General features: G+C 43.9%; 1 protein-coding gene across 2 annotated transcripts; it reads right to left on the minus strand.

Moving 5' to 3' along the window:
* Nucleotides 1-243: 243 nt before the first annotated feature.
* On the minus strand, nt 244-25044 carry CLDN18 (claudin 18). 2 transcript variants are annotated; one of them, XM_063115294.1, is made up of 5 exons: nt 24825-25044; nt 7121-7285; nt 5958-6075; nt 1826-1936; nt 244-415 (listed from the first exon to the last, which is right to left on the minus strand). In XM_063115294.1, the coding sequence occupies exons 1-5, from the start codon at nt 25042-25044 to the stop codon at nt 244-246; spliced, it is 786 nt and encodes a 261-aa protein (XP_062971364.1). The 2 variants fall into 2 exon arrangements, with proteins under 2 accessions (XP_062971364.1, XP_062971363.1); XM_063115293.1 differs by lacking the exon at nt 24825-25044 and adding an exon at nt 15317-15536.
* Nucleotides 25045-25386: the final 342 nt, after the last annotated feature.

The raw sequence follows: 25386 nt of genomic DNA on the forward strand, positions 1-25386 counted from the left end.
GGATTGGAAAATATGAGCTACAGCCTCTCATTTATAAATGATAACTCAGCTGTTTGTGATGGAATATTTAGAGACAGAGACATGTGGCCAAGACCATCTGGCCTCACTAGAGATGAAATCAAGGTTTTACGAACTTCCAACTGCGAATTAAAAGCAATAAGAAACCAAGGTAGAATCTCCTTGTTTTTCAGGTGAACACTCGCTGGGGGGTTTCTTCTGCCCATGCCGAGGAGTCTTGGAGCACTACACATAGTTGTACTTGGAAGGCTGAGATTGTACCTCTTCTTCTGTGTGGGCACCCCCATCGTATATCTTCTTGGTTTTCGTGTTGGACCCAAAGCCAGTGCTGGCTTTGAAGCCTCCAGGCTTATAGGCAACACTGTGACCTGAGGCATGATAAGACACAGCTTTGTAGCTGAAAGAAAAAGAAACACTCCATGACCACAGGTGTCTTGGTAGGAGAACCAACCTCATTTACTCTAGACTGTCTCAGTTTTATCACTGAAAGTCTAGTGTCCCTGCAAATCCATTAGTCCTAGGCAAACCAGGACAGGTGGTCACCTTAGTCTTTGGGACACTGGTTTTTTGCCTCTGCAGTGGAGTGGAATTTCTAGCTTTGTATTAGAACTTTGCAGAGCTGGTAATTAGTGACTAGTGAGTTTCTTTGGTAATCAATTAAAATGAAGGTGAAACAGAAACAATGTCCGGAGGAACATTTTCTGGCCAAAGAATCATAGAATTTGTGAGCTGGAAGGTACCTATGTTTAACCCATTCTCCTCTAATCTGCTTATTTTATGGGTGAGGTAATAGAGTCTGCTATGTTTGAATGTCTCCTCTCCAAAATTCACATTGAAAATTCCCATTGTGATGGGTTTCAGATGCAGAGCCTTTTGGGAGGTGATTAAGTCATGAGGGTTCTGCCCTCCCGAATGGATTAGTGCCTTATAAAAGGGCTGGAGGTCAAAGGGAGGGATCTCTTGCCCTGCTGTCCCTTCCACACTGTGAGGGCACAGTGTTCCTCCAGAGGATGCAGCAACAACATGCCATCTTGGAAGCGGAGACTGGGTCCTCACCAGACACCAAAACTGCTAGCCAAACCACCTTGATCTTGGACTTCCCAGCCTCCAGAACTGTGAGAAATAAAGTGCTATTGCTTATAAATTATCCATTCTGTGGTATTTTGTTATAAATGGACTAAGGCAGAGGCCTAGAGAGAGCAAATGACCCGCCGGAGGTCACAGGGCTAGTTAGCAGTACAACCACACTAAGAATCCAGCTCTACCAACTCCAAGTCCAGTTATGGAGCTATGACTCCATACATAGTACTCTCTCAACTGCAGTACTACTGACACTTTGGAATCGATGAGTCTGTTCTGGGGACTGTCCTGAGTGCTGGAGGATGTTTATCAGCATCCCTGTGCTCTACCCATTAGACGGCAGTATCACTGCCCCCAACCCCCACTTAAGTTGTAACAATCAAAAGGGTCTTTAGATGTTGCCAAATATCCCTGGGGAGGGAGGCAGGCAAAATTGCTCCTAGAGGAGAACCACGGAGTTATAGAATACGGGAGCTAGAAGGAATCTAGAGGGATGTTTTTGTTTTGGTTTTTTTACCCCCTTCAAATAGGATCACACCTACATCTGCCCAGGCTGAAACATTCCTGTTGTGTTCTTTAGGTTCCCCATAAAAGAGAAGGTTCAATGAACCTTTTGTCAATGAAATTTTTCCCTATACCTAGACTAATCATTTTGGCTACAAATCATGCATTAGAGTGGACTGTGAACAAACGAAATGTCTCTTTGCGCAGGCATGGGGACACTCACTTGGTTTCCTGGGGTGCCATGCCCCGGCAGGCGATGCACATCACCACGCCCCCGATTAGTGTGAGGCCTCCAGCGACCCAACCCACGAACAGAGCCGCACCAAAGGTGTACCTGAGGGGCAGATGAGGCTGTGAGTGTGGCTGACTCGCTCTCCAGCCTCCACCCACTGCACTGGCCCAGCCCATCCTCTCTGCCCCCCGCCCCCGCCGCCATTTGGAATTCCCCTCCCCTCCGTACTGTCACAGGGGAGAGTCTTGAAGGTCTGGCAAGAGAAGTTGGAGAGAGATGGAATCAGTCTCAAGTGACTATTTCTGAAGGAATTTTAGTTCCTTGAGTTCTCACTGTGGGCCAGGAAGCATTCATCTTCCCTCAAGGTGAATGCAACCATCCATGCAGGTGGGAGTCTTATCTTCAGAAAGAGCTAAGTCGAAGTGACCATTCATGCCTTCATTCATTTGTTCACTCATTGGTTCAACAAGTATTTATTGAACTCCTACTGTGTGCCTGGCACTGTGACATAGAAAGAGACGCTGCCCTCATGGTGCTTCTGCACCAGCCCACACTAGAATTCTAACCTAGGGTGGTCTGACTCCAAACCGGTGCCCTGCCCCTAAGAGGGCTGCCTCCAGTGGAACTCAATTACATCAGAAAGGGATTGAAAACAAAATCTCCTGAGAACAAAATAATCGTGATTCCAAACGGACATTTTTGGATGGTGGAGCGAAGCATTCCCAAATCCTCAGTGACCAAAAACTGTTAGGATGTCAGTGGGTATTTTAATGCTAGCTGGCACCTTGCCCTCCTTCTCCGAGAGCCCTGCAGAAAAGCAGAGCTCAACACAGTACATGCCTCCTCTTGGAGGTTTCCTCAGAGAGCATGGGGACTGTTTGTAGAACACCACAAATCACTAATATGTTTAAAATCTACTATGAACTAGGAACATTATACCAGCATTGATATGTTTGCAGACCTCTGCAACCTAAGAAAATACTGTACAATATCTTAGATGTGCTTAAAAAGCACACACATTTCAGCAGGATTAAAGCAAACAATTAAGGCCTCATGACCAAGTACAGTGTATAGGGCAAAACTGGTTCAGTGAGCTCAGGCCTTGAAAAAGTTCTGGGAGAAAGTTTACCTGTATGGTGTTTTCATTTCCTTTGAACTGAGAATATAGATATTTGTTTTGAGGGCTGCTGCCTTGTAATAAAGAACCCCATCCTTCGCCCTCGTCTCCATACCCAGTGGCTGGTGGCTGAACAGCAGACCTCTTCCTGGGGCTCCTCCTGGGAGGACCCCTGGGTGGCTTTCCTGGGGGCAGCCCTGGTCCCATCACCTTGACACAGACACAGCCACAGCCCCTGTCCTTCATACCCCATAGACGGTTGGGTGACTGCATCATGTTGATGATGACAACAACAATCACTACCATTTATTGAGCCCTTACCGATATTGTGATAAGCACTGTTTACCACTATCTCATTTCATTCTCCCAATAGCCACTGTGCTAGGATTTAACACTCCCATTTTACAGATGAGGAGACTGAGGCTCAGAGAGGTTAAGTAACTTCTCCAAAGACCCAAGGAGGGTCTTCGATTCAAATTCAGGTCGTTCTGCCTTCACAACCCTCATTGCTGATCATTAAGCGACGCTGCCTTCTGTGCATGAAGAACGAGCCCCTCCTCCGCTCAGACACTCTGGCTCAAGGTTAGCAAACTCACTTCTCTGGGGCAGGTGACAAATGTAAATGAGTGAAGCGAGCTGAATATAAGAACATATTTTATTTTCTTGACTTTTAGTATATGGGGGAAAAAACCCATAAGCACAACGATACGGGGCTCCATAGTTGGGCCATTTGAGAGCAGTGGGGACTGTGGCAAACTGGAGAGTGGGAGCCCTAGCTCAAAGGGCAGCTGCCCCTCAGCTGCAAAGATGATTGAAATATGGCAATGAGGGCTCAGTGCTGCCAGAGCTTCTTTTTCTTTTTTCACAAGAGGCTGGAAAATACAGGTGTGTGTTTGTGTGTGTGTGCGTGTCTGTGTGTGTGGTAATGATGCTCTGCTCAGATCCCCTCTGCCCTGTTAACCATTTCTGTGTGTCCCTTCCCCAGCTTGTGTGCTCTTTTGCCTTCACCTGCTGAACCCGGTGACTGTCTCTGGAGTACAGCTTTGGTGCAGCCATGGAGCCACTTTGCCCCGTGCACAGGGAACGACTGGTGCAGAGGCATGAAAGCCCAGCTGTGTAGGGGGCTTCAGTTGGGGACAACTCTGAGGAGTAATTCACGCTGCACAGCTCCCCTCAGGATCAGGCCGAATCCGTGACCTCACCTGAATCACCCTTGCTTGGCTTCTCCCCTTTCTTGACCTGCTTCCCTCACTCCCTAACCTGTCTCCCCCTCCTTAATAAACACTTGAACATGGATGCTCTTCTCAGGATCTGTTTCTGAGGAGCCCAACCTGTGATACTTCTAAGTTTTAAAAGTTGGTGATTAATTCAGATTATAATATTAAATATTTAGGCTAATGGAAAGCACTTTGCAGGCTGTGTACAGTGTGAAGGCAGGCAGTCTGTCGTTCTAGTCCAGAGCTTAGGCTCTGCCAGTGTTATACACAATATGGCAATGACAGAATGGGGCACAGGAGAAGGAGGGAATAATAGGACCAAATGTGGCACTGGAACCAAAGCCCATCAAGTTGACTGTCAAGATCTTTTTTGGCAGCTGGGCTAGGTTGTATGTCTTCTGGGTGGAAAAAAGGAGAAGTCAGAAAGAAGGGAAAAGACAGCTGCCCATCAATGGAGGGAAAAGTCCAGGAGGCTTTTCGAAACCCTTCAGTCATAATCCAAGGACTGAAGCTGCCTGCCCAGGGGACAGGGGCAGGTGCTAGGGAGATGGTGCGAGAGAGTGACGGCAGGTATCATTAGCTCTGGGTGCACGGTGGCTGGTAGGTGGCTCCTCTGGGCAGGGGCAGTGATACCAGGCCCCCAGATACTCTGGAAAAGACAGGTTTTTCTGAGTAACCCACATTTCTAAGTAACCAGCCATCCTGGTTCGCCCAATGACAGAGAAGTTTCCCAGGATGTGGGACTTCTAGTACTAAAACTGGGAAGGTCCTGGGGAAACTGGAATGAGTTGGTCAACCTAATTCTAGGTTGTCCTGGTAACAAAGAGACCACGGGAGGAACATAGAGGAGGATGAGGCAGCTTATAGGATGACTTCCTTCCCATTCCTGAAACAAAGCATAAATATGGATGGGAACTGGAGTTCCAGGGAGCCAGAGAGTAATGAATCTATCAGAACCTCACACCCTATCTGTAGCCCATGCTGGTGTAGGAGAAATGCTGAGTGCATCCACTCTGGAGACAACGGGTCACTTAGGTATATTTATATCGATCTCCCAGAACAAGATTTTTCTCCTTCAGGGATTTGCTGCTGCTGCTGCTTGCTATGAGACACATCCCTTTGAAGTGGCTAAATGAATACAGGTGTTGGCATTGCTTTTACATCTTTTAAAAGTTCTGCTTCCCTTCAGGCACCAAATTATAGTGGGGGTTTCATCTCCCTTGGTTAGACTGTATCCTCTGTGACAGTGGGGACCTTGTCTGTATCTCCAGCACTCAGAACACTTCCTGGCCCACAGCAGGTGCTCAATAAATTTGTAGAATAAATGAATGGATGAATGAGAGAAAGAGGCAGCTGTACAAGGAAGAAACATTATTTTTTTCGCCTATACTGCACCTTGCTCATTTCTATTCAAGCTTTTACCTGTTCCTAGCCAGGTTCTCATTATGGGCTGTTGACGAAAGTTAATGTTCATTTACATGCCTGGGTTAAGAGTGCCTGTTTCATTGCTGCCACAATGGGGCTTGTGTAAGAGCATTAGATAAATACTGTGAATTGTCACAGTACTTCCATGTAAATGTCAGATCAGCCTCAAGCCATATCACCAAGGATATTTCAGTGAAATGAAATTTATGAATTTACAGATCATTGTTGATTTATGATATGGCATGGTTGCTTCTGATAAATTTTTGCTGTTTCAGGCACTGACAGTCATATTAGGCACATGAGTTTAATCAGATTCTTATAACAATATTCACCATGGAATGCTGAGACCTAGACAGGAGGTTACCTGGTCTGAACAGTCTGCACCATCCCACCCACGCTGGTGTACATGCTAGCGTTGGACATCCAGAAGTTAGTAACCAGCATGTTGGCAAACACGGACACTCCAGTAATTGCACAAAGACCTGTGGGCAAAGAACAGGAAAGGTCCAGAGTCAGCATGCAGGGATCACAATGTTTATGAGGCATTTTATGCTTAAACAAGTTTAGAGAAGCAGGTTGCAGAATATTCCCAATATTCCAATTCTCTGACAGAATGATCAGTCTGAGCATTGGTTACTGAATTCCCACTGTGTGCTAGGCATTGTGATAGACACTTAGAATCTCTTACCTCACTAACTGTGGAAGGATATGTGTATATGTAGTAAATTAACTTATGTTCCCCCCAAACTCATAGAAGCTTGAATTGTGTCTCCCAAGTTTTATGTATTAGAAACTTAGTCCCCACTCTGTTAAGAGGGTCGGAGATCCTACTATGATAATTGAAAGGTGGAGCCTTGAAGAGGTGATTGGATTGTAGGACCATGCAGTAGTGAATGGATTAAAAATGGTGATCAGGGGTGTGGTTCTGAGGGCTTTAAAAGAAGAGGAGAGTCTGTCTCTCTCTCTCTCTATGCTCTCTCTGCTTCCACCATCTTGCAATGTGAGACCCCTGGGTCACTGTTACCATCACCAGATGGACTTTGGACTTCCCAGCTTCAGAAACTGTAAGCAATAAATTTCATTTTTCTTTATAAATCACACAGTTGCAGGTATTTTGTTATAAGCAACAGAAATGGACTAATACAGTACAGAAAGAGATCTTCCATGCATCTTGGGACCAAGGGTCAGTAGTCAAAATATTTTGGGTCTAATTCTTTGGTGATGTTAAGAGCTCTTTTCTTAAAATCACTTTCTAGAGTCTCACCAAGAAAATGCCTTTTAGGGATCGAGTCACATGATTACCTTAGGGTTGAGAACCTCTTACATTGGGGTTGGGGTGGCAGCTAAGAGTGACTTTAGCATTCATGATGATTCTATAGAGTGTAGCTCAGCCTCCACCCTCAGATCTTGAATCCCAGTGTGAAATGCTCTGAACCATGTTCAATAGTAGGGAGGAGCCACATTTCCCTACTAAAATGATTTTGCTTTGGCATTCCCAGAAGTGAGAACCCCAGGCTCTGCCTTTACCTGAGATGATGAACATGACCCCAGAGGTCAGTGTCATGTTGGCTTTGATGGAGTCCTCCATGCTGCCAATGCGGATGCATTTCAGGGCAAAGATTGACACCAAGAGGCTAATGACACCCAGGACAATGCCCACGATCATTAGAGCTCGCACTGCCTGCAGCCTGGCTGTGGGACAAAGGGCAAGACACAAGCAGACAAATGAGACCACCTCAACACAATTGAGTAGGCTCTGGTTTAATAAAACAAAGCAACCACAAATAACCAGCACCAAATCTCTGAGAAACAGCAAGTCCACAGACGGGGAGCCTTGTCATTGTCAACAGGTATGGAATTGTGGGAAATAAGACTCATCACTTACAGTCCTCTGAATGATAAAGGACATACACGCAGATGTCTATGGAATGAGAAAATTACGGACGGTTGGAGCTGGGAGGGCTGTTAAAATTTATTTATTTTAGTTCCTCATTTTAAACCTTGATAATCTGAAGTCCAGAAAGGGAAACTTGTTTGTCAAAGGTAACAGTACAAATTATCAATAGAGCTTATAGTAAAACCATGTAGCTTTGACTTCTAACCCGAACACCTTTCTTCTGTTTTCTTTCCATGAGCTCTAAGTTTCGTGTAGTTGTGTCCGCTTTAGGAAAACCCAGTATTCATTTATGGCACATAATGAAGCCAAGGTCTCTAAGTGATATACCGAGGGTACCCCATTTTTGTCCCTTTTCAAAAGGAACCACTAAGGTCATGGTGAGTCACAGGTTTCAGATATTAACATGAACATCACTATATCAGCATCAGGCCGTTCACCATGACCAGTTTGTCAGCAGTCCCCTTTCTAGGGATAAACGGTAGCTGTACGTCCTGTTGGAACTCTCCTGTAGTGACCTTACCTCCAGATATATACAAAGTTGCTTCTAGTGCTTCCTTAAAGTGCAGCCACTCATAGCAGCAATTATTTACTGAGCCCCCACCACTGGGCACAGGATGACAGTGGTTAACAAGTCAGACGTGGTCTCTGTTTTCATGGAGCTTATGTCAAAGAGGGGAAAGACAGTCATTAAGCATGTGCATTACAAGCATAATGAATTTTACAAGGAACGCAAATTAGTTCTTTGTTGTCTTCCAGAGGGCAAGGCCCCCAGTGTGGGTTGGTCTGTGTGGCAGAGCTGAACAGCCGAGCTGTGGGGACATGTGATGTGCTGGACACCAATTATTTTATCCCTCCAGTATATTCCCCTTTCCTCTCTTAAGCACATGATTCCTGAAGGAGCTGCATATTTGTACTTTGGACACAGAGAGTATCAGGTCGGTCTTTCTCCAGGCACTGAAGGAGTAAGATGTGGTCTTGGGAATCCAAACTTTCTTTCTTTTGATTGAGTGGTTTGCTTCTGAAAACACATCCTGTGTTTGCCGTGGTTGTGGCTGAGGTGTGTGGCCTTCCCTGACACTGATGGATGAGAAGGGGTGGCAATACTGGCAAGAAAGAGGTGAAAGCACTGCGGGCCTGCCTGATGTGGACGGCTGCTGCTGCTGTGCCACAGGAGGGCTGTGGGACTTGAGCCCTGGCCAGCCTGTCCTGGTCAACCTTTGACTCAGGCTCTCATGTGTTTTCTTGCCTCTACTGAGTCAGGTTTCACTGACAATGCCTCATTTCTTTCTTGCTGTCTCTTGACCGCTGGATTTCTGATTAACTCTGGCTCCTGCTTTGAACCAGGGGTCCACTTTGACCCTGAGCTCATTTCATTTTTTAGAACCTCCTACTGGCTCACTCCTACCCCCATCTCTTAGTCTGTGGTTGGAAAAGATACAACATTATTTTGTATCTTGTGGGCCACTGTCAGAGCTAGAACTCTGGGCTTGGATGGACGAACTAATGTCTTCCCTGCTTTGGAGATCCCTTGGGGGATTCTTCTGCAAGTGAGAACTCTGATGGGGGCAGATATGAAGAAGTGGGAGAAAATGTGCCTCACTGATAGAAACTCCCTGTGTCTAGTAATGACCATGGAGACACATGATGGTGACCTGAACTTCCAGCTGGAAGATTCTACCATCTGGGATTCTCATCCTTCCCCATAGATAGGTAAATAGAAAAACTGGCCCCAAAGAAGGTAAGTTTCTCTTTTCACTGCTTTATCTCTTATTTGATATTCAGATCAAGAGGCATAGGCTTATCAGCTGGTAACAAGTGAGTCAATGGCTCTGTAGACTCATTCCCTGCACCAAAGGTGTGACCAAAGCATTCTTCCCAATGAACAATGTGGCGTTATCAGAACTGAGGGGTGGGCAAGATTCAGGGCTGAAAGAAGCAAACAGAAAAATGGGAACTCAGTGTTCCCTCCCTCTTGCAAAATATCTTATTTCCCCAGAGTAGCTGTGGATGACAGGTGAGGTGCCCTCGGGTGTGGTTCTCAATGCTGGCTGCTCCTGAGTGTCTCCTGGGGGAACTTTTAAAGAAATAGTAATGTTTTGGCCATACCTCCAGAGAGTTTCAGTTAGTTGTTCAATAACATAAAATTTCAAGGAATAACATGGGAAAACAGCCCTCAAATAGGGCTTAGGAGGAGGTGCTAAGAGTAGGGAGTTGAGAGCAAGAGAGTTCCCAAGGGCCGACACCACTGAGCTAGCAGAAGGTGGGGCTGATGAGACAGCAATTCATCGGGAGCCAAAGGCCTGGACAGGAGCCTTGGTGGAGGAGGGGCACAGGAGGACCCACACCTTCAGGCACAGGTTAACCTCTGATTGGAGGCAGGAAGAGTTGGCAGAGGAGTCCAAAGGAGGAGACCCTAGAGGAGGGGTCTGAGACCAGACTCTAGAGGAATGGCTCTTCAGAACAAAGTGGAGGAACCTAGATTTGCCAGAGATTCCAGGGAACCAATATGGAAGTCCTTTGTATCTCGTGGAATCCTACAGAACAATGCCAGGTGAGTGTCATTAGGAAGTCATTTAATATCTCCGAGGCTGAGATTCCCCAACTCTGAAGTGGAATAAAGATAATTCTTGCATAGGGATGTTGTGAGGATCAGATGCTACCTGGCACCAGTATAAAACTAAGCCCTACTCAACAAAAATGTTTCCTTCCCTGCCCTAAAAAGAACCTATGGTGGTAAAATATGGTTGAAGATTCAAAATAGCCATGAGTGTGGGATTGTGATGGCCAAGAGAGGAAGAAGGTTTGAGAAGAGGAGGAAGAGAAAGGCCTGGACCTACAGGCACCAAAGTAGGGGGGGAAAGACCAGGATAGATGGACGCAGGATCTGGCTGGCAATAAGCTGGGGGCTGGCTGATGGGTGGGTTAGTGTAGGTGGTTTCCACCCTCACTGCCCTTCTTTTGTCCTCTAAGCTGAGGCTCAACTTCACAGCTCTAATGCTGTGTCTTTCCACCAAGAAATGACGCTGTACCACTGCCTAGGCCATCCTAGAGCATCCTCGGTGCTCTGTGGGGGGGCTGCCCCTGTCATCAAAACAACAGCCCCACAGCCGCAAGCTGAGCAGGCTTTCTGATTCCTGGGTCTTACCTCTGATCATTGAGAAATCAGTGTAAACATTTATGTTTGTCCATGTATTTAAAAAGGCATGTTTCTCTTTGAAGAGAGGGAATGCAGCTTGACTGAAAACCAAGAGGCTTCCCTGGTCTCCTTTCACCTTTATAACTAACTTCTAATCACTTCACTTCTTAGGGCCAGTTTCTTCCATCAGAAATTGAGGAAAGACAAACTGGTTTCACAAGACGGTGAGCACTAAACTTTACGTGAAAACATCCAGCCAACAGCAAGGAGAAATATAAACAGGGCAGCGCCTTGAGAAATGGTACTTGAGAGCAGTATCATTTTTTCCGCTTACGGATTGTTGCTTTAGATTCTGCAGTTGTTCTCTGAGTTAAATGGGGTTTGGTTAAAAACCTCATTCCTGTGTGTGTAAATATAATTGACAGGTTAATGGGAAACTCCCTAACTCTGCAGCGGCTGTTGTTTTTTACACATTGAGATAGAAAGGGGGAAATGTGGCCAGTCACATGAAAAAGGATCAAGACCCTCAGCGCCTACAAAGGGGCTGAGAAATGGTGAAGTGCTGAGGACGCAGGTTCCCAGGATGGAGGCAGGAAAGGAGAACAAAGAAGCCCAAATAATCTTTACTTTGGATATTTGGATTTATAAAAGATATTTGGATTTTGAAAAGCGAAAAAAAATCTGGAAGAGCAAATTTCCTGTTTGAAGCTTTGCGTGGTGTAGACACAGCCGTGATGATTTAATGGTGCCAAGAGCTAGATCTTGTAAATGGGTGGCAGAGCACTTTCACACAAATGCCTTACTGTGAGGCATTTCACAGATGGGAAAAGCGAGGTCAAGAGACATAAGTGGCCAACCTGTGCCCTTGATTCCAATTGACCTGCCTCTCACTGTAGGGCCTGCCACTGCACCAAATTCAGTCCAAATGTTTGCAAACACATTGGAAAAAACAGTATAGCCACTGTGGAAAACGTTATGGAGGTTCCTCAAAAAATGAACTACCCTATGACCCAGCAATCCCGCTACTGGGTATACAGCCACAGGAAATGAAATCAGTATATTGAAGAGATATCCCTACTCCCATGTTTATTGAAGCACTATTCACTATGGCCAACCTAAGCGTGGAATCAACCTAAGTGTCCACCAACTGATAATTGGATAAAGTAAATGTGGTATATACACACAATGGGGTATCATTGACTCATAAACAAATGAAATCTTGTCATTTGCAGCAACATGGGCGAATCTGGAGGACACAATGTGGAGTGAAATAAGCCAGGCACAGAAAGACAAATACCACATGGTCTCACTCATATGTGGAATCTAAAGAAGTTGATCACATAGAAGGAAAATAGAGTAGTGGTTACCAGAGGCTGGGAAGGGTAGGGGGATGGGAGGACAATGAGAGGTTGGTTAACAGATAGGAAGTTACAGTTAGACAGGAGGAATAGCTCTGGTGTTTTATTGCACAGTAGGGTGATTATGGTCAACAATATTGTATATTTCAAAATAGCTAGAACAGAGGATTTTGAATGTTCTCACCAAAGAAATGATAAATGCATGAGATGTGGATATGCAAAATACCCTGACTTCATTTTTACACAATGTATACATGTATTGAAACGTCACACCGTTCCTCATAAATATGTACAATTATTATGTGTCAATTAAAAACAAAAGACAAAACCAAAAAAAATTATACTACTTGACCATGATGTTGTCATGGAGCTGGGAACACGAGTTTGCCAGGTTTTTGTCCCCCCCTGCACCCTGCTGGTTGATTGCCCTTTGCTCTTCCCTTCACTGAGTCCAGGGAGGGAAAACGGGAACAACATGCAAATCATCTGTGATTTAAACGTTAATGATCCTAACTGTGCATTGTTAACAATACTGTTATAAATGCGTCAAGGTGCTGACATACTCTCTGCTCTTATTGTGCTCAAGCCCAGACTAATCTCTTCAATTTTAAAGGCAGCCCATTCCTAGCTGGATTGCAGAAACATGGCTGGAAATGGGGCAGGGGAAAAGGACACAGACCTGCAAGGCTTCCATTCCAGCCTTGTGTTCACATCCTACCTCTGCCATCTTCTATCCGTGGGACCCTGGGCATGTTACCTTGCCCCCTCTCTGGGCCTCAGCTTCCACCTTTGTAAAAATAAAGCTAAGACATACATCCCTGATTGTTGTGAAGGTTAAACTGGAGAGTCAATGTGCAGTCCAATAAGTGGTAGCTATCCCAATTTCTAGGCACTGTCCTAGAGCACTGCGTGCTGCAGTGACTGTGTGCTGCAGTGACTGTGTGGAACACAACGAAAGGGAGTCTTGGGCTATCGTTTAAACAGGCAAACAGTCCTGCTACCGCCACTACTCACCTCATTAGTCTATCTATAGGTTACATAATAATAAATAGAATTTAATAAAACATAATTAAATTCTTCTATGGCTGTAAGTTCCAAATAGATGTGATACATTTTTATCAGATGAATGAAATATTAAGTGAGATTGTGTAAGAAAAGAGCTCGTACTTAGGAAGAATTTAATACTGGTGGTGGTTATTTTGAGTATTAACTAAAGTGTTATAGGTATTTGCCTCTTGCCTTTTTGTAAACACTTGAAGGCTTACTTCTTGCTGGAGGGTGGTACTTCCCTGGTTCAAGGTCAAAATTAAACTCTCCTCACCATCTCTCTGCAACCTTTCATTTCTACCTCCAGGCCTTTCATTCAACAATTCTGCTTCTGGTCTCTCTTCTCCACACCCTTGTTCACACTCAAGACAATTCTGTAAGCAGCAGTTTCTGATGGTGAGTCCTCTCCAAGCGTTAGATCCTGGCTGGTTAATGTTACTCCTTCCAGCTCCCCCAGGAGCCCCACAAGTGTCCACAAGCCACCCTCTAGCTCCCTCTTGGGCTGCTCCATCTCCGGATACTGCTGCCTTCAGCTTTTGAGTTTCTTTTGAGCCTTTTCCTCCTGGTAATCTTCCTGCCCATTCCTTATTTCAGTTGGCTAAATCTAAGTCATCAGGCAAATATTATATTTCAATTATATGCCAATTTATAGTGCAGCTACTTCTGCTGCATGAGGACTGGCTGCTCTTAAACCCACGCTGTTCTCTGTGTCCACAAATTATCAGTGATTTTAAACACCTCCTTTACCGAAAACTTGTGAAGTGAGGAGAAGAGATGAGAGAGGCAGGAAGGAGAGGGGCTGATCAACAGGGCACGATCGCAGACAGAACGGCAGGGGCCTTCAGAGCCCTGGTGGAGAGACTGGCCTTGGACAGGAGAGGAAGGAGGGGATCTTGTTCTGCAGAGAGCAGAACCGCCAAGGAGGAGAGGAGGAGAGATTCTGAGAGGGCTCCTGGAGGAGAGGATCCCTCGCTAGAGTAGGAGAGACAAGTTAGGTTGGTGGCAATGGGGTTTGGCCATTTTGAGGAGCAGAATATTTGGGAGCCCAGGTGTGGAAATCGATCCAGAGTGAGCACGAGATTGATCACGTGTGGTGGGGCCCTGGGAAGAGGTCTCTGAGCATGAAGTCATGGGATGTCATGTCAAGTCTGAAAATGAGGTCAATCTTTTTTCTTTATTGGATAGTTAAAATTAGGTGTATGATCTGGGTCTCACATTTCCTCCCTCTGACCTCTTCCTTCCCACTACAGCATAATCTCCTGTCAGTCTGGCTTTCTTCTCTCTGGCCGGGTTCTACCTCTCTTGCTCCTTAAACAGGACTTTCCACCAAGTCAGTGATCCTGTTGGTCCTGCAATACGAGTGGCTTCCAAAAACAGAATTAATAACCCAATTCTTCTACTCTGATGCCCACCTTCTATTTCTTTCTGAAAATGAAGACGAATTAGTTGAAGTGCTGTTCCCAATTCAATTTCAAGGGCTCCACAGCCTCTTGACTATTTCTCTCAAGTTTATTTCTATCTACCTGTTTACCAGGTGTTTGTTTCAGAGAGGCCAAACCTAACACGGCTCTCCTCTCCCCACCACACTCACGTGTTGGCCAGCCATTGGAGCCACCGATTCACCTGACCTATTATTTTTTTGTTTGCTTTTTAAAAAAAAGTACAAATCGAGCTCCCATAGTATCCAGAATGCAAAGTTGCTATAATACATATTTGAAATAATTATCTGTATTAAAAGCAGGAGCTTAGCTTATTTCATCTTCAGGGATAAAAAGATGTCACATTTGTAATTATATGTATATTCTGAATTATTATAGTATAATTATAATTTTATACCTATATTCTGACATACATTCATTTTTAGGAGTGTATACCAGAAGTTCTCCACACAGATGCTGAAAAAATGATATTCACAATTTAATGGCAATATTTTTGGGCACCTACAGACTCCCAACTTTTTGGAGAAAAATTGAATTGAAAATGAAATGAAATGAGCTCTCCATCAACTCCGGCTATGCAAATTGCTAAGCACCATCCTTCCCGCTCCCGGGCATGTGCGGCAGGGGCAGGTGGCAGGTGCGGCAGGAGCAGGTGGCAGGTGCGCGGAAGCACACAGTTCCCTTCCGCTTGAGCAACATAGTTCCTCCTGGGCATCCCACGCGCGCCCCGACAGCAGCCCCCTTCTCACCGCCTGCCTCCCTCCAGGCACCTCATCCTCCGACTTTCTCCTCTTGCACGCGGGCCCACTTGTCTTGCTCACACCTCCCACCGGAGCGGGCGCCTACCTGGCAGGCCCAGGATGGTGAAGTAGGGCCGGCACTCGGTGAGCCCCGAGCTCTGCCTCACGCAGCTGCGCCACAGCCCTTCGTACTGGAACACGGCGGTCACGGGGTTGTCGTACAGGTCCTGGGTGCTCCACATGTCCATGCCCGTGGCGGCGATGCAGCCCGCCAGCCCCAGGAGGGACAGGAGGAAGCCCACCACCTGGCACGTGGTGGTGGCCATGGCCCCGAGGGAGCTCTCCGAGTCGGACGGCGTCCCTCAGCGCTCGCTGTTTGCTCGCTGTGTTTTTCTTTGATAGTTCAGTTTCACTCCCGGTTCAAGGGCATTGTTTTTCATTTGTGAGGGAGGCGGCCCGAGAGGCACTTGTGCGGCTGGATGGGTGCGAGGGGCGGCAGGACGCCCTCCCCCCTCCCCCACCTCCTCTTCCTCCACCTCCTCCCCCACCTCCTCCCCCCTCCCCCTCCCCTTCCTCCCCCTTCCCCCCTCCTCCCTCCCCCCTCCTCCCCCCTCCCCCTCCTCCAGGCTGCAGCGCTAGCTCTGCCCTGGTCACACACCCTGTGGGGAGAAGCCGACCTGTCCACTGCCACTGAGAACATCACCCGGGTCACTTTGGCTGACCTCACTTAAAATAAAATGGCCCTAGGAAGCACTCAGCTAGCTCCCCACCCCACCCCCATGCTCCATCATAAACTTAGACTTTTCACCTTTTCTCCTTACAACTCATAAACTGCTTTTCACTTACATCTTTCCATTTTGTTCTTACAGAAATGGGTAGGGCAGGTATTGTTTCCTGTAATTTTTAAGTGAGTCAGGTGAGGTAGAAATAAGTTAAGGAACTTGTCCAAGTGCCTTGAACCGCAGATGCTCTTAAAATGGCAAAGATGAGGCTGCCACTGCAACTTCCAGTCTAATGCCCTTTCTGTATTTCCATATGGAATGACAGGGGCTGGCAAAGTTGCCCCCACTTTTGAGAACAGGAAGCCAAGTCCTAGAGATACGCCCTTGGTCCACAGGTGTTAGAAATGGGATGAGAGGAACCCTGGGGATTCTGTTGACCTCACTCTCAGGCTTTGACTCCTGTCACAAGAGCCATGTGAGGACCACGTGGCAGACACAGAAGAGTCCACAAAGGCCAGATGAGGGATCAGGGCTGGCTGGGCCAAAGAATCTGAGCTGGCCACTGAGAGACAGCGTCTGCTTCTGACACTGTCACTAACATTGTGTGCTGGGCGACTTGGCGTAGGCCACAGTTTCTTCATTTGTAACATATGGGGGACTAAACTAGAACACTTCAGAGCCCTATCAGATCTCACACACTACCTTTTAAATTTTACAGAAAAGTTTTCACTACCTTTGGTCAAAATCAGGAATTGTATAATCACAGTAAATAGAGTTGGCTGAAGAGAACGGGTGCTGTGTTTAGTCTGAATAACTCAATTTTGTCAGAGAATTGATCGACCTGCTGCTTCCTAAGGGTTATGTATGTCTGGCCTCTGAATTCAAAGACATTTTCATTACACCTTCCAAAAATCTGAATTTCAAGGCCCAAAACACACACACCCACACTCCAATCTCTAACTTTTACAGGTTCTCCAGGAAACGAGCCAGTGTGTGTGGACATTTCAACGTTATCTTGAGTGTACCCAGCCACCGCTCCCAGGACTTTATTCCTAGCAAACACAAAGGGTGAATGTGGATGGTCTCCTGATTTGAGTGGAGACAACACTCCCTTTGAATGCACACCTTACTTTATAGGTTCTGTGGTCGGTGTTTGTAGAGAATGAAACATGAGCCAGAAAACCCAAAATAAGAGCATAAGCAAGAGTTATATGGCTTAAAGTGAAATAGTGTTGATGGCTGTGTATCCACTGAGCTGAGCTACAAGGCAAGTCTAAAAGGTGGGGAGGGGACAACTAAATGAAGTGACTCTGGTCTCTGCTGGTGGACACAGATTGACTAGATTGTCAAATATTGTTGGAATAATTCAGAAATGATTCTGCCACTGTTTCCATGGACAGAGTCCATCCTACTCTTATTTCAACCAAGAAGCAGGCTTTTAACCTTAAAGAGCTCTATCAGTTTGGTTTCCAGCTGTTCAGTTTATGACATTGTCTAATACCGACATTGGTTATAATGCCACCAAAATGATAGATTGAAAGCAGAAAAAAAAATAGGTTATTATAAGTTATCTATTCTCACTCATGGCAGTTCCCCCTACCCGACTTCTCCATGCAAATGTTTTTAGTGCAAAATTTCAGAATAGGGAAGAAAGTTATTCAGTAACAATGAGTTAAGCTTTCTTTCTTGGTTGACATGGTGGCAATGACTTTATTGTTTTGGAGGAAGAGAAAGTTAATTTTAAAAGATAAACTAAAGCTATCGCTACTGATCCAGAATACTGAATGAGAAGAGAGAAATTGTAAATCTACACACTTCTATATGAAATAATAGAAAACCTGGAAGATGGTATTTTTCACTTCCTGGTGAGTTTTCTGTGCTCTGAAATGAGTGGACCACTACTTTAGTGGTCTCTGACAAAAAATGACTTTCTCGTTCATTGCAATAGGCTTTGTTGAAACATATCACATGTATCTCTATGACATAAGTCCTGGTCTGTATTTAACAATAGTGGGGTTGGTATAATTTTGTTTAATCACCTTTAAATTGGAGCAAAATATTATGCCGATTTCCTAGGGAAAATCATCGCTGCATTCACGTTTAAATGTGGCTCTGGCAGTGTCATTTCAGGTTGTAAGTTTGCAAGGAGCTTATATTGCTTTATTGACTTTGGAGAAAATATTTCCAACTTTTCTTACAACTTTTTAGAAATATTAATACAACACCTAATAAGATATCTACGGTAAATTAGGCAAAAATAGTGGCACAAAATAGTAATATAAAGTATTATAGCTAAGAATTACAGAAGAGTAAAATTAGCATACTAGCAAAAACATAGTAACACATCTATTAATTTTTTCTTTTAAAATATTACCACATCATAGGTCCCTAGTTTCTGATTCCACCTTTTGGTGTTTATAATAAAAAATTTGGAGAAAATTTTAACAAATTTTAAAACCCATAATTTTAAACCCTAGACAAAATATTTGGATTAATATGGATAATTTCTTTTTATTAATTTTCCATATTTTTTTTACATGATTAAGGGATTATACAGTTTGATGTTTTGCACTTTTCACTTAGTTATATTCATAATATAATTATCAAAGCTCTTGTAAACATCATTTAATATGAGTGTATTAATATTTTATTTCATAGCAGTGCTATTATTCACTTACAGAGTGTCTATTCTTATCTAGTTAGATTGTAACTTCCCCCAGTTTTTCTGTATGAAAGTTAATGTTATGATGAACATTTTACACGTAACTTTTTGCCAGCATTTCTAATTACTCTTAGAATAGATTCCTGGTGAATTCTAGTTACGATGTTTCAATATGCTCTCTTCCATGGTCCCCCTGGTTTTTAAATTTATCCCATTTCTTTTTGGATATTTTCTTCCTTGGTAATGGTTGGAAGTCACTAAGGAAGTTCCTGATGACTTTATGGTTAGCACAAAATCTTTTGCAGAAGGCCTTTTGGGCTACCCTGAACTTGGGAGTGGTATCAGGTAAACATTTATCTGACAGGAATCCAAATACGTGAGCTCACTGAAATGCATTATATACAGTAAAATTGATTTTTTCACATACATACTTATTATATATTATCAAAAAATTATACATTTATATTGTATGTAATTTGCAAGTGCTTGTATATAAAATTATGTATATTATTTGGGAGTGATTTAAGGACTTTGTTTTTTTTTTTTCATTTTAGGACTTTGAATAATTATTTTAAATTAAATTTTTGCCTAAAAAGAAATTAAAAAAAAAATTTTTTTTTTTTTTACATAGAACCACATTGCTTGCTATGAATTTCATCTCAACAGTGGTGTTTAAAAGAACTTACCTTAGTACACCCTTATCTACATTGTGAATTTGGTAAGTTATGCACAATTACTTGTTTTAATTTGCATCTCTTTGATTACTGAGCTTGAGCCTTTCTTTAAAAAACAAATATTTATGAAGTATTTTCTTGAATTGTCAGTTTGTACTCTTTCCTCATTTATTTCCTAGAATTTTAGCACTTTTTTTTAGCCCTATCAATTTATAAGAACTATTTGCTAAAGATCTTAATACATTGCTATAATTACTAAAAACACCTTTCTCATTGGTAATTTGCTTTTTAACTTCATTCATGGTTTTAGAAAGAAAATATTCCATGTATTTTATTTTATGTGCTTCCTGGTGCCTGGTGCATAAAACGTGCCCAATAAATATTTGTTGACTAATGTAGTCAAATTTACTTTTCCTTCATGTTTTCCTCCATTGTTTCTGTGCTTAGAGAATTATTTTCTATTTAGGAGATAAAAATTATTTTAGAATTATTTTATAATTTTAAAATACTTAAAAGTATTTTGTGTATTTTTTTGCATTTAATTAGTCCGGGATTTATTTCGGTATATTTGTTCATTGATACTATAATTCCTTTTTTTCTTTCCCCAAAGGTAGTCAATACTTTCTGTGGGATTTATTGTATAACCTTCCTTTTTCTCCATTGCTTTGTAAAACCTTTTCTACCTTATATTAAGTTCACACACGTTTTTCTAATTTTAGATTTTGTTTCATTAATCTGTTTGTTTATTGTACCAAAGCACATTTTTAATTGTCACATCTTTAAGATTTGGTGAATATCTGGCAGAGTTAGCCCATAACTTCTTTATTCTTAAAACTTTTTTTTTAGGTTTCTCAACTGCTGCTTCTTATAGATATATACTTTGCCAAGTTCCCAAGGGAACACTCTTACTGATATTTTGGTTAGAATTATTATAATGGAGAAGAGCTCAGGCTCTGGAAAAAGTCTACTTGGTTTGTCATTAGGCAGATTCTACAACCTCTCTGTGCCTTAGTTTCTTCATCTATAAAATGGAGATAATAATTCTTACCTCATAGGTTGCTGCAAAGACATGTGTGTATAATTTATTTAAATTTATATAACTATGTATATTAGTGTATGTTAATTTCTTAAAACAATGCCCAGCACATAGCAAAGTCTCAATAAATTCTATTATTATTATTATACATTAACTAGAGACAAATTCACATTTGGATAGTAGTCACATCTAGGCACTTGTAGTATATATTTCCACTTAAGTCTTTTTAAACATATCTCTTAGTAAAACTTTTTTTCATTTTGATTCTTCCCAAATATTTAAACATATCATCCTTAAGTATTTAACATATGCCATTGTACTGTTGCTCCCCTCCCTTCCCCAGCCCATATCATACTCAAATGGAACTAAGTTCTTTCAGTTCTCTTCACGCACTGTACCTCTCATGCCAGTGTGTCTTTTCCAAGATAATGGTCTCTCTTTCTGGAAAACCCTTTACTTTTTTATCTTCTGGGTAATTCAAACATGCTCTTATTAACTCAGTTCAGCTGTCATTTCCTTTCAGAAGCCTTCCCTTTCTTCATGGTCTGCACTTACTACACTTTATTGCTGGGGTTCTCAGCCAAGGATGATTTTTGCCCCCCAGGGACATCTGGCACTGTCAGGAGACATTGTGGTTGTCACAACTTGGGTGGGGAGGGGAAGTGGTATCTCCATCTAGTGGGTAGAGGCCAGGGATGCTGCTAAATATTTTACAATGCACAGACGGCACCCTACAAGAAAGAATTATACGTCCCCAAATGTTAATAGTGCCAAGACTGAAAAACCCTGTAGTGCAATGGTATGTTTACCATAAATATCTTTCTAGATTTATGAGTCCTTTGATGTCTGTATTCCCTGTATACAGACAGCCTGGGACACAGTTGGTGCTCAAAAAATGTTTGTTGGATGGATAAACATTTCTTCTAATGCCACAATTCCTATGTTGTTGATTATTTCCCTATTATTTCTGCATACATGAGAAGACCAAAGGCCTTTGCTTTTCCTTTCTTGTGCTCCCAAGCAGGGACCTTGTCTAAATCCCATCTTCCCAGAACAGGCTGACTGCTGTAATGGGCCTAGTGAAATGACATTGTCTAAGAAATTGGCTACCAGTCCTATGCCTAGGGTTTCTCTGAAGGGTTTGGTTGTGTCTAGCTTCTTCCCTCTAAGCCTGAGAGTCTGTGTTTGCATTCTTGGGAGTGCATAGCTTCTCAAAGGAAATTTAAAAATTCTGTTCGTTCATTTCAATCTCAATGAAAAAGAAATTAACAAAGCATGTTCCAGATCCTCTGGCTGACCACTTATGGTTTACGTTTATGTTGGTGTTCATGATCATAGTTGCACCAGGAAACAGCCAAATGTTGTCCTCAACTGCTAATGAACAAAAGGGTTCACTGTAGCTCAAACAGGAAACTAAGTGGGGGGAGTTTCTCCCCACCTGATGGTATGCACACTCCAAGTTCAACCCCCTGCCCTGGTGGTCAGTACATGAGCATCACCCACAAGCCTTGTACTGTCCTGTCTTTGTGCAGGCCAGATTGCAACAACTATTGGCAATAAATGCACAGTAAAAATCTTTCTCTGTCCACTTCCAGGAATAATTGGGTTAAGACAGACATTGGAGCCAGATTTCAGGAGCACTACAACTTAACTTTTCCTCAAACAAACAAGACCATTGCAGAAAACTGTCAAGTTGCAGACACCTCATTACCACAGAAGTGAGAGGATGATTTCTCAATCGGGTTGTGGCTAAATGTGAGCTGTGATTACCCTGAAGTTATTAATACTATTTTATAAAATAAACCTATGTGAATAGAGAATCCGTGTCAGTAATACTGAAATCAAAGCACTGACACAGGTGAAATACAAAACTGGATTTGAGGCTATCTTTGTCCTATTATACTCTAAGTGAAAACTAACACTGTCTCTCACACTAAATTAAGTTTTAAATTTGGGTTTGTTAGTTTTTAGTGTTATTTGTAATACATTTGCAAATTTGGTTTTTGTACTTGTGTAAGACATATGCATAAACAATTTAAATCTATTGTTATACTTGTGTATATTAAAGTAACATTAAAATAAGTATAATTTAAATCAACATTGAAGGTCTGCAATATTTTTTTCTTTTAAAAGGGATTCCTACCATATTTTCTTTGGAAAGTACTTCTTTAAATTATCTAGTCATGGGATTTCTCTCTCTCTCTCTCTCTCTCTCTCACACACACACACACACACACACACACACACACACACACACACACACACACACACACACACACACACACACACACACACACACACTTCTAAGAGAAAGCCTAACAGGCAGTTTCAGTCTGACCGTTTTTAGCTCTTTGAGCTTGGGCAGGTCACCTTGCTCCTCTGAGTCTCTAACTCTTCATTAGTAACAGAAGTGTGGGGGGATATTGACACCTGTTGTGTTGACAGCTGTTGTTGTTCCAGGAGCCCACCCAGGACTTCTCTTGCTTAGGTCTGGTGCTGTGTGGGGTTGCGAGCCAGGGCTTAGGCTCATACAGTACAGGGCTTGAGCCCTGGCGATGACCTTGGGCAAATCATTCAAACTCTGTTTCCTTGTCTCAAAGGGTGATAATAATAGCACCAAGCTTACAAGGTGGTTGTAGAGATTACACAAAATCCTACCAGGCAGTTGCTTACTCAAGCGCTCGTTCGTGATTGCCCATTGTTATTTCCCTTTGTGAAGCAATGTGAAGCCCTCAGATGTCACCGTGGTGCTTGCATGCTGCATAAGGTCAGCTGCAAGTTGTTTGTGTCTGCTATGGCCTCTAGCTCTGCAAGAACCCCAGGTCCTAGCCTCTGGACAGATTTTGGGCATTTTGCATCTGAGGTGAGGGAGCATCTCAAGGGCAAGTGGTTCACCTTCTCTCCAGTCCCTAGTGGAGGGAGACCCCACTGACCAGCAGCTGTCCCCGCCTCCCTGCCCCCCCCCGCTTGGCTCATGCTCTCCTGTTTATGCCCAGTCGTCCCCTGTCACCCTGCCTTTGCCTTTGTCTGTCCTCCTGCTTCAGTCTCTTCTGCAGCCTCTTGCCAGATTAGTATTCTTGAAATAGCATCATTAAAAAGAAAACAAACAAACCTCACATAGGCTTCCAAACACCTTAGCTTAATATTTGATGCCCTTTATAATCCTCCCCATGAAACCCTCTCCTGCAGCCACGGTCATTCTCTCATCCACCCCCAATGACTTGGGCAGTAGCGTCCAGGCCTTTGCCCGTGCTGCTTTTCTTTCTGCAGTGCTGCCCCTCCAGATCCTAACTACCTTTCAAGTGTCTGTTGTGGTTTTTCCACCTTGGTGGAGTCTTCCCTGAGCAGTTTCACCCTCATCTCATCAGCCCTCTGTCCTCCTCACTTGGCACCTTGTCATACCCAGCATGGTTCATGCTTTCATATTTTGCAGGACGCTAGGCCCACAGAATCCTGAGATTATCGGGAGCTCTCCATAAGTAAGTGTTCAATGTATAAAAGAATCACAGTGTGACCGAAGTCATCACTTGTTACTTTTTCTGTGTGTGTAAGTCTTGATCCTATGGTTAAATGGCAAGTCCCTGGAGGAGAAAGCCCTGTGTTTCCTACTTCTGATCCTCCTTGTGATGCCTGCCTGACATCAATGTCCCTCTTAAGACTTCGATATATACTTATGGAAGGAAAAAATAAGCAAAAATAAAAATGACAAACTTATTGTCTTACTGTATTACCTAAGTGAAAGACACTTTTAACATTCTCTACTCTTGTGACTTGAATTTTTCATCAAGTTAAAATGACCAACCTTCTAAGCAAACAGATACACAGTCCTTGTGTAGCTAATATGTCAAGCTGGGGAAGGGGGCATGACAGCCGCAACACCTTTCCCCACATGGCACAGTTCACTTGTCATAGCAGAGGCTTCTGTACAGAAAGTGCCCGGAGTCTGGTTCCTTGTGGCCAATTCTTTCAGGGGTCTGGAGCTCCAGAGCAGGGGCCCATTCAGCACACCCCGGAGAAACACAGACACCCAGTCTTTTCCCCTGCCCCATTTCTATTGCTGCTGCTTGCTTAGATGACCCTAGAAGCTGGGGCCAGGCACAAAGGGGCCTGGAGATGGAACTCTGCTCAGGAGATCGACAGTCCCCAACTCAGCGAAGGGGAATTTTGGGGCTAAAGGAAGAGAGTGGCTAAAGTCTAGGCCCCCGAGTCATGGTCTTGTGAGGGATTGAGACTATGCCATTGCTCACATAGGAGTTATTTAAAAAATACGCTCCTTGGGGAGAATTGTGCACCATCCAGTTAGTGGAACAGGAGCTCCGACAGCTCCAGACAGTTCCTCTTCCTAACGTTCTTGTACTCCTGTTCCGTCCCTGGTGGTGGTGGCTTTTGCTCCTATCCCAAATGAATTGCAATTACTCACTCCCTCTCCAGCAGTCCCTCTCGGGGTGGCCCAGGCAGAGGCCGCTGTCTCCTCTCCACCTCCAGCCTCCCTGCCAGGCTGCCCAGCACCTGGCCCTTACCTGGAAGACCAAGCATGGTGTAGTAGCCCCGGCACTCGGTGAAGCCAGAACTCTCTCGGACACAGGAGCGCCACAGTCCCTGGTAGTTATATACAGCTGTCACTGGGTTGTTGTACAAGTCCTGGGTGCTCCACTGGTCCATGCAGGTGGCGGCAATGATGCCAGCGATCCCAATCAGTGAAACCACGAACCCCAAGCCCTGGAAGATGGTCACGGCCATGGTGGCTTGCAGTGTTGACACAGAATGCCACACAAGTGGACAGCCCAGTTCTGAGAGTGCTGAGTGTAGGGATGGAGTTTTCTTGGAGAGGCTGATTCACACGTCACGAATAGGCCATGTAATGGAGGGGGGGCCTCACCAGTGCCACCCGGGCTCGCCCTGCTCCTTTATCTATCTAAGCGAGATAATTTGCACACCATGGTACCAAGAGCCATTTGTTTTCCACCATATGTACACTCTACTCACTGTTTACCTTTCAAGGGAGTTTCTTTTCTGATTAGCCAGGTTCCCCTGCATAAAGGGTAAGCAAGTGCAGAGGGGGCTTCCTGGAGGGTCTGCAGG

This window comes from Cynocephalus volans, chromosome 11 (assembly GCF_027409185.1).
Source record: "Cynocephalus volans isolate mCynVol1 chromosome 11, mCynVol1.pri, whole genome shotgun sequence".
Classification (NCBI taxonomy): Eukaryota; Metazoa; Chordata; class Mammalia; order Dermoptera; family Cynocephalidae; genus Cynocephalus; species Cynocephalus volans.

Coding starts and splice junctions, on each gene's coding strand:
- CLDN18 (XM_063115294.1), bottom strand. CDS start 25,044: ATGGCCGTGACCATCTTCCAGGGCTTGGGGTTCGTGGTTTCACTGATT. Junction 7,286..24,824: donor CACCATGCTTGGTCTTCCAG/GTAAGGGCCAGG, acceptor TTTGTCCCACAG/CCAGGCTGCAGGCAGTGCGA. Junction 1,937..5,957: donor GTGCAGACTGTTCAGACCAG/GTAACCTCCTGT, acceptor TCTGCCCCTCAG/GTACACCTTTGGTGCGGCTC.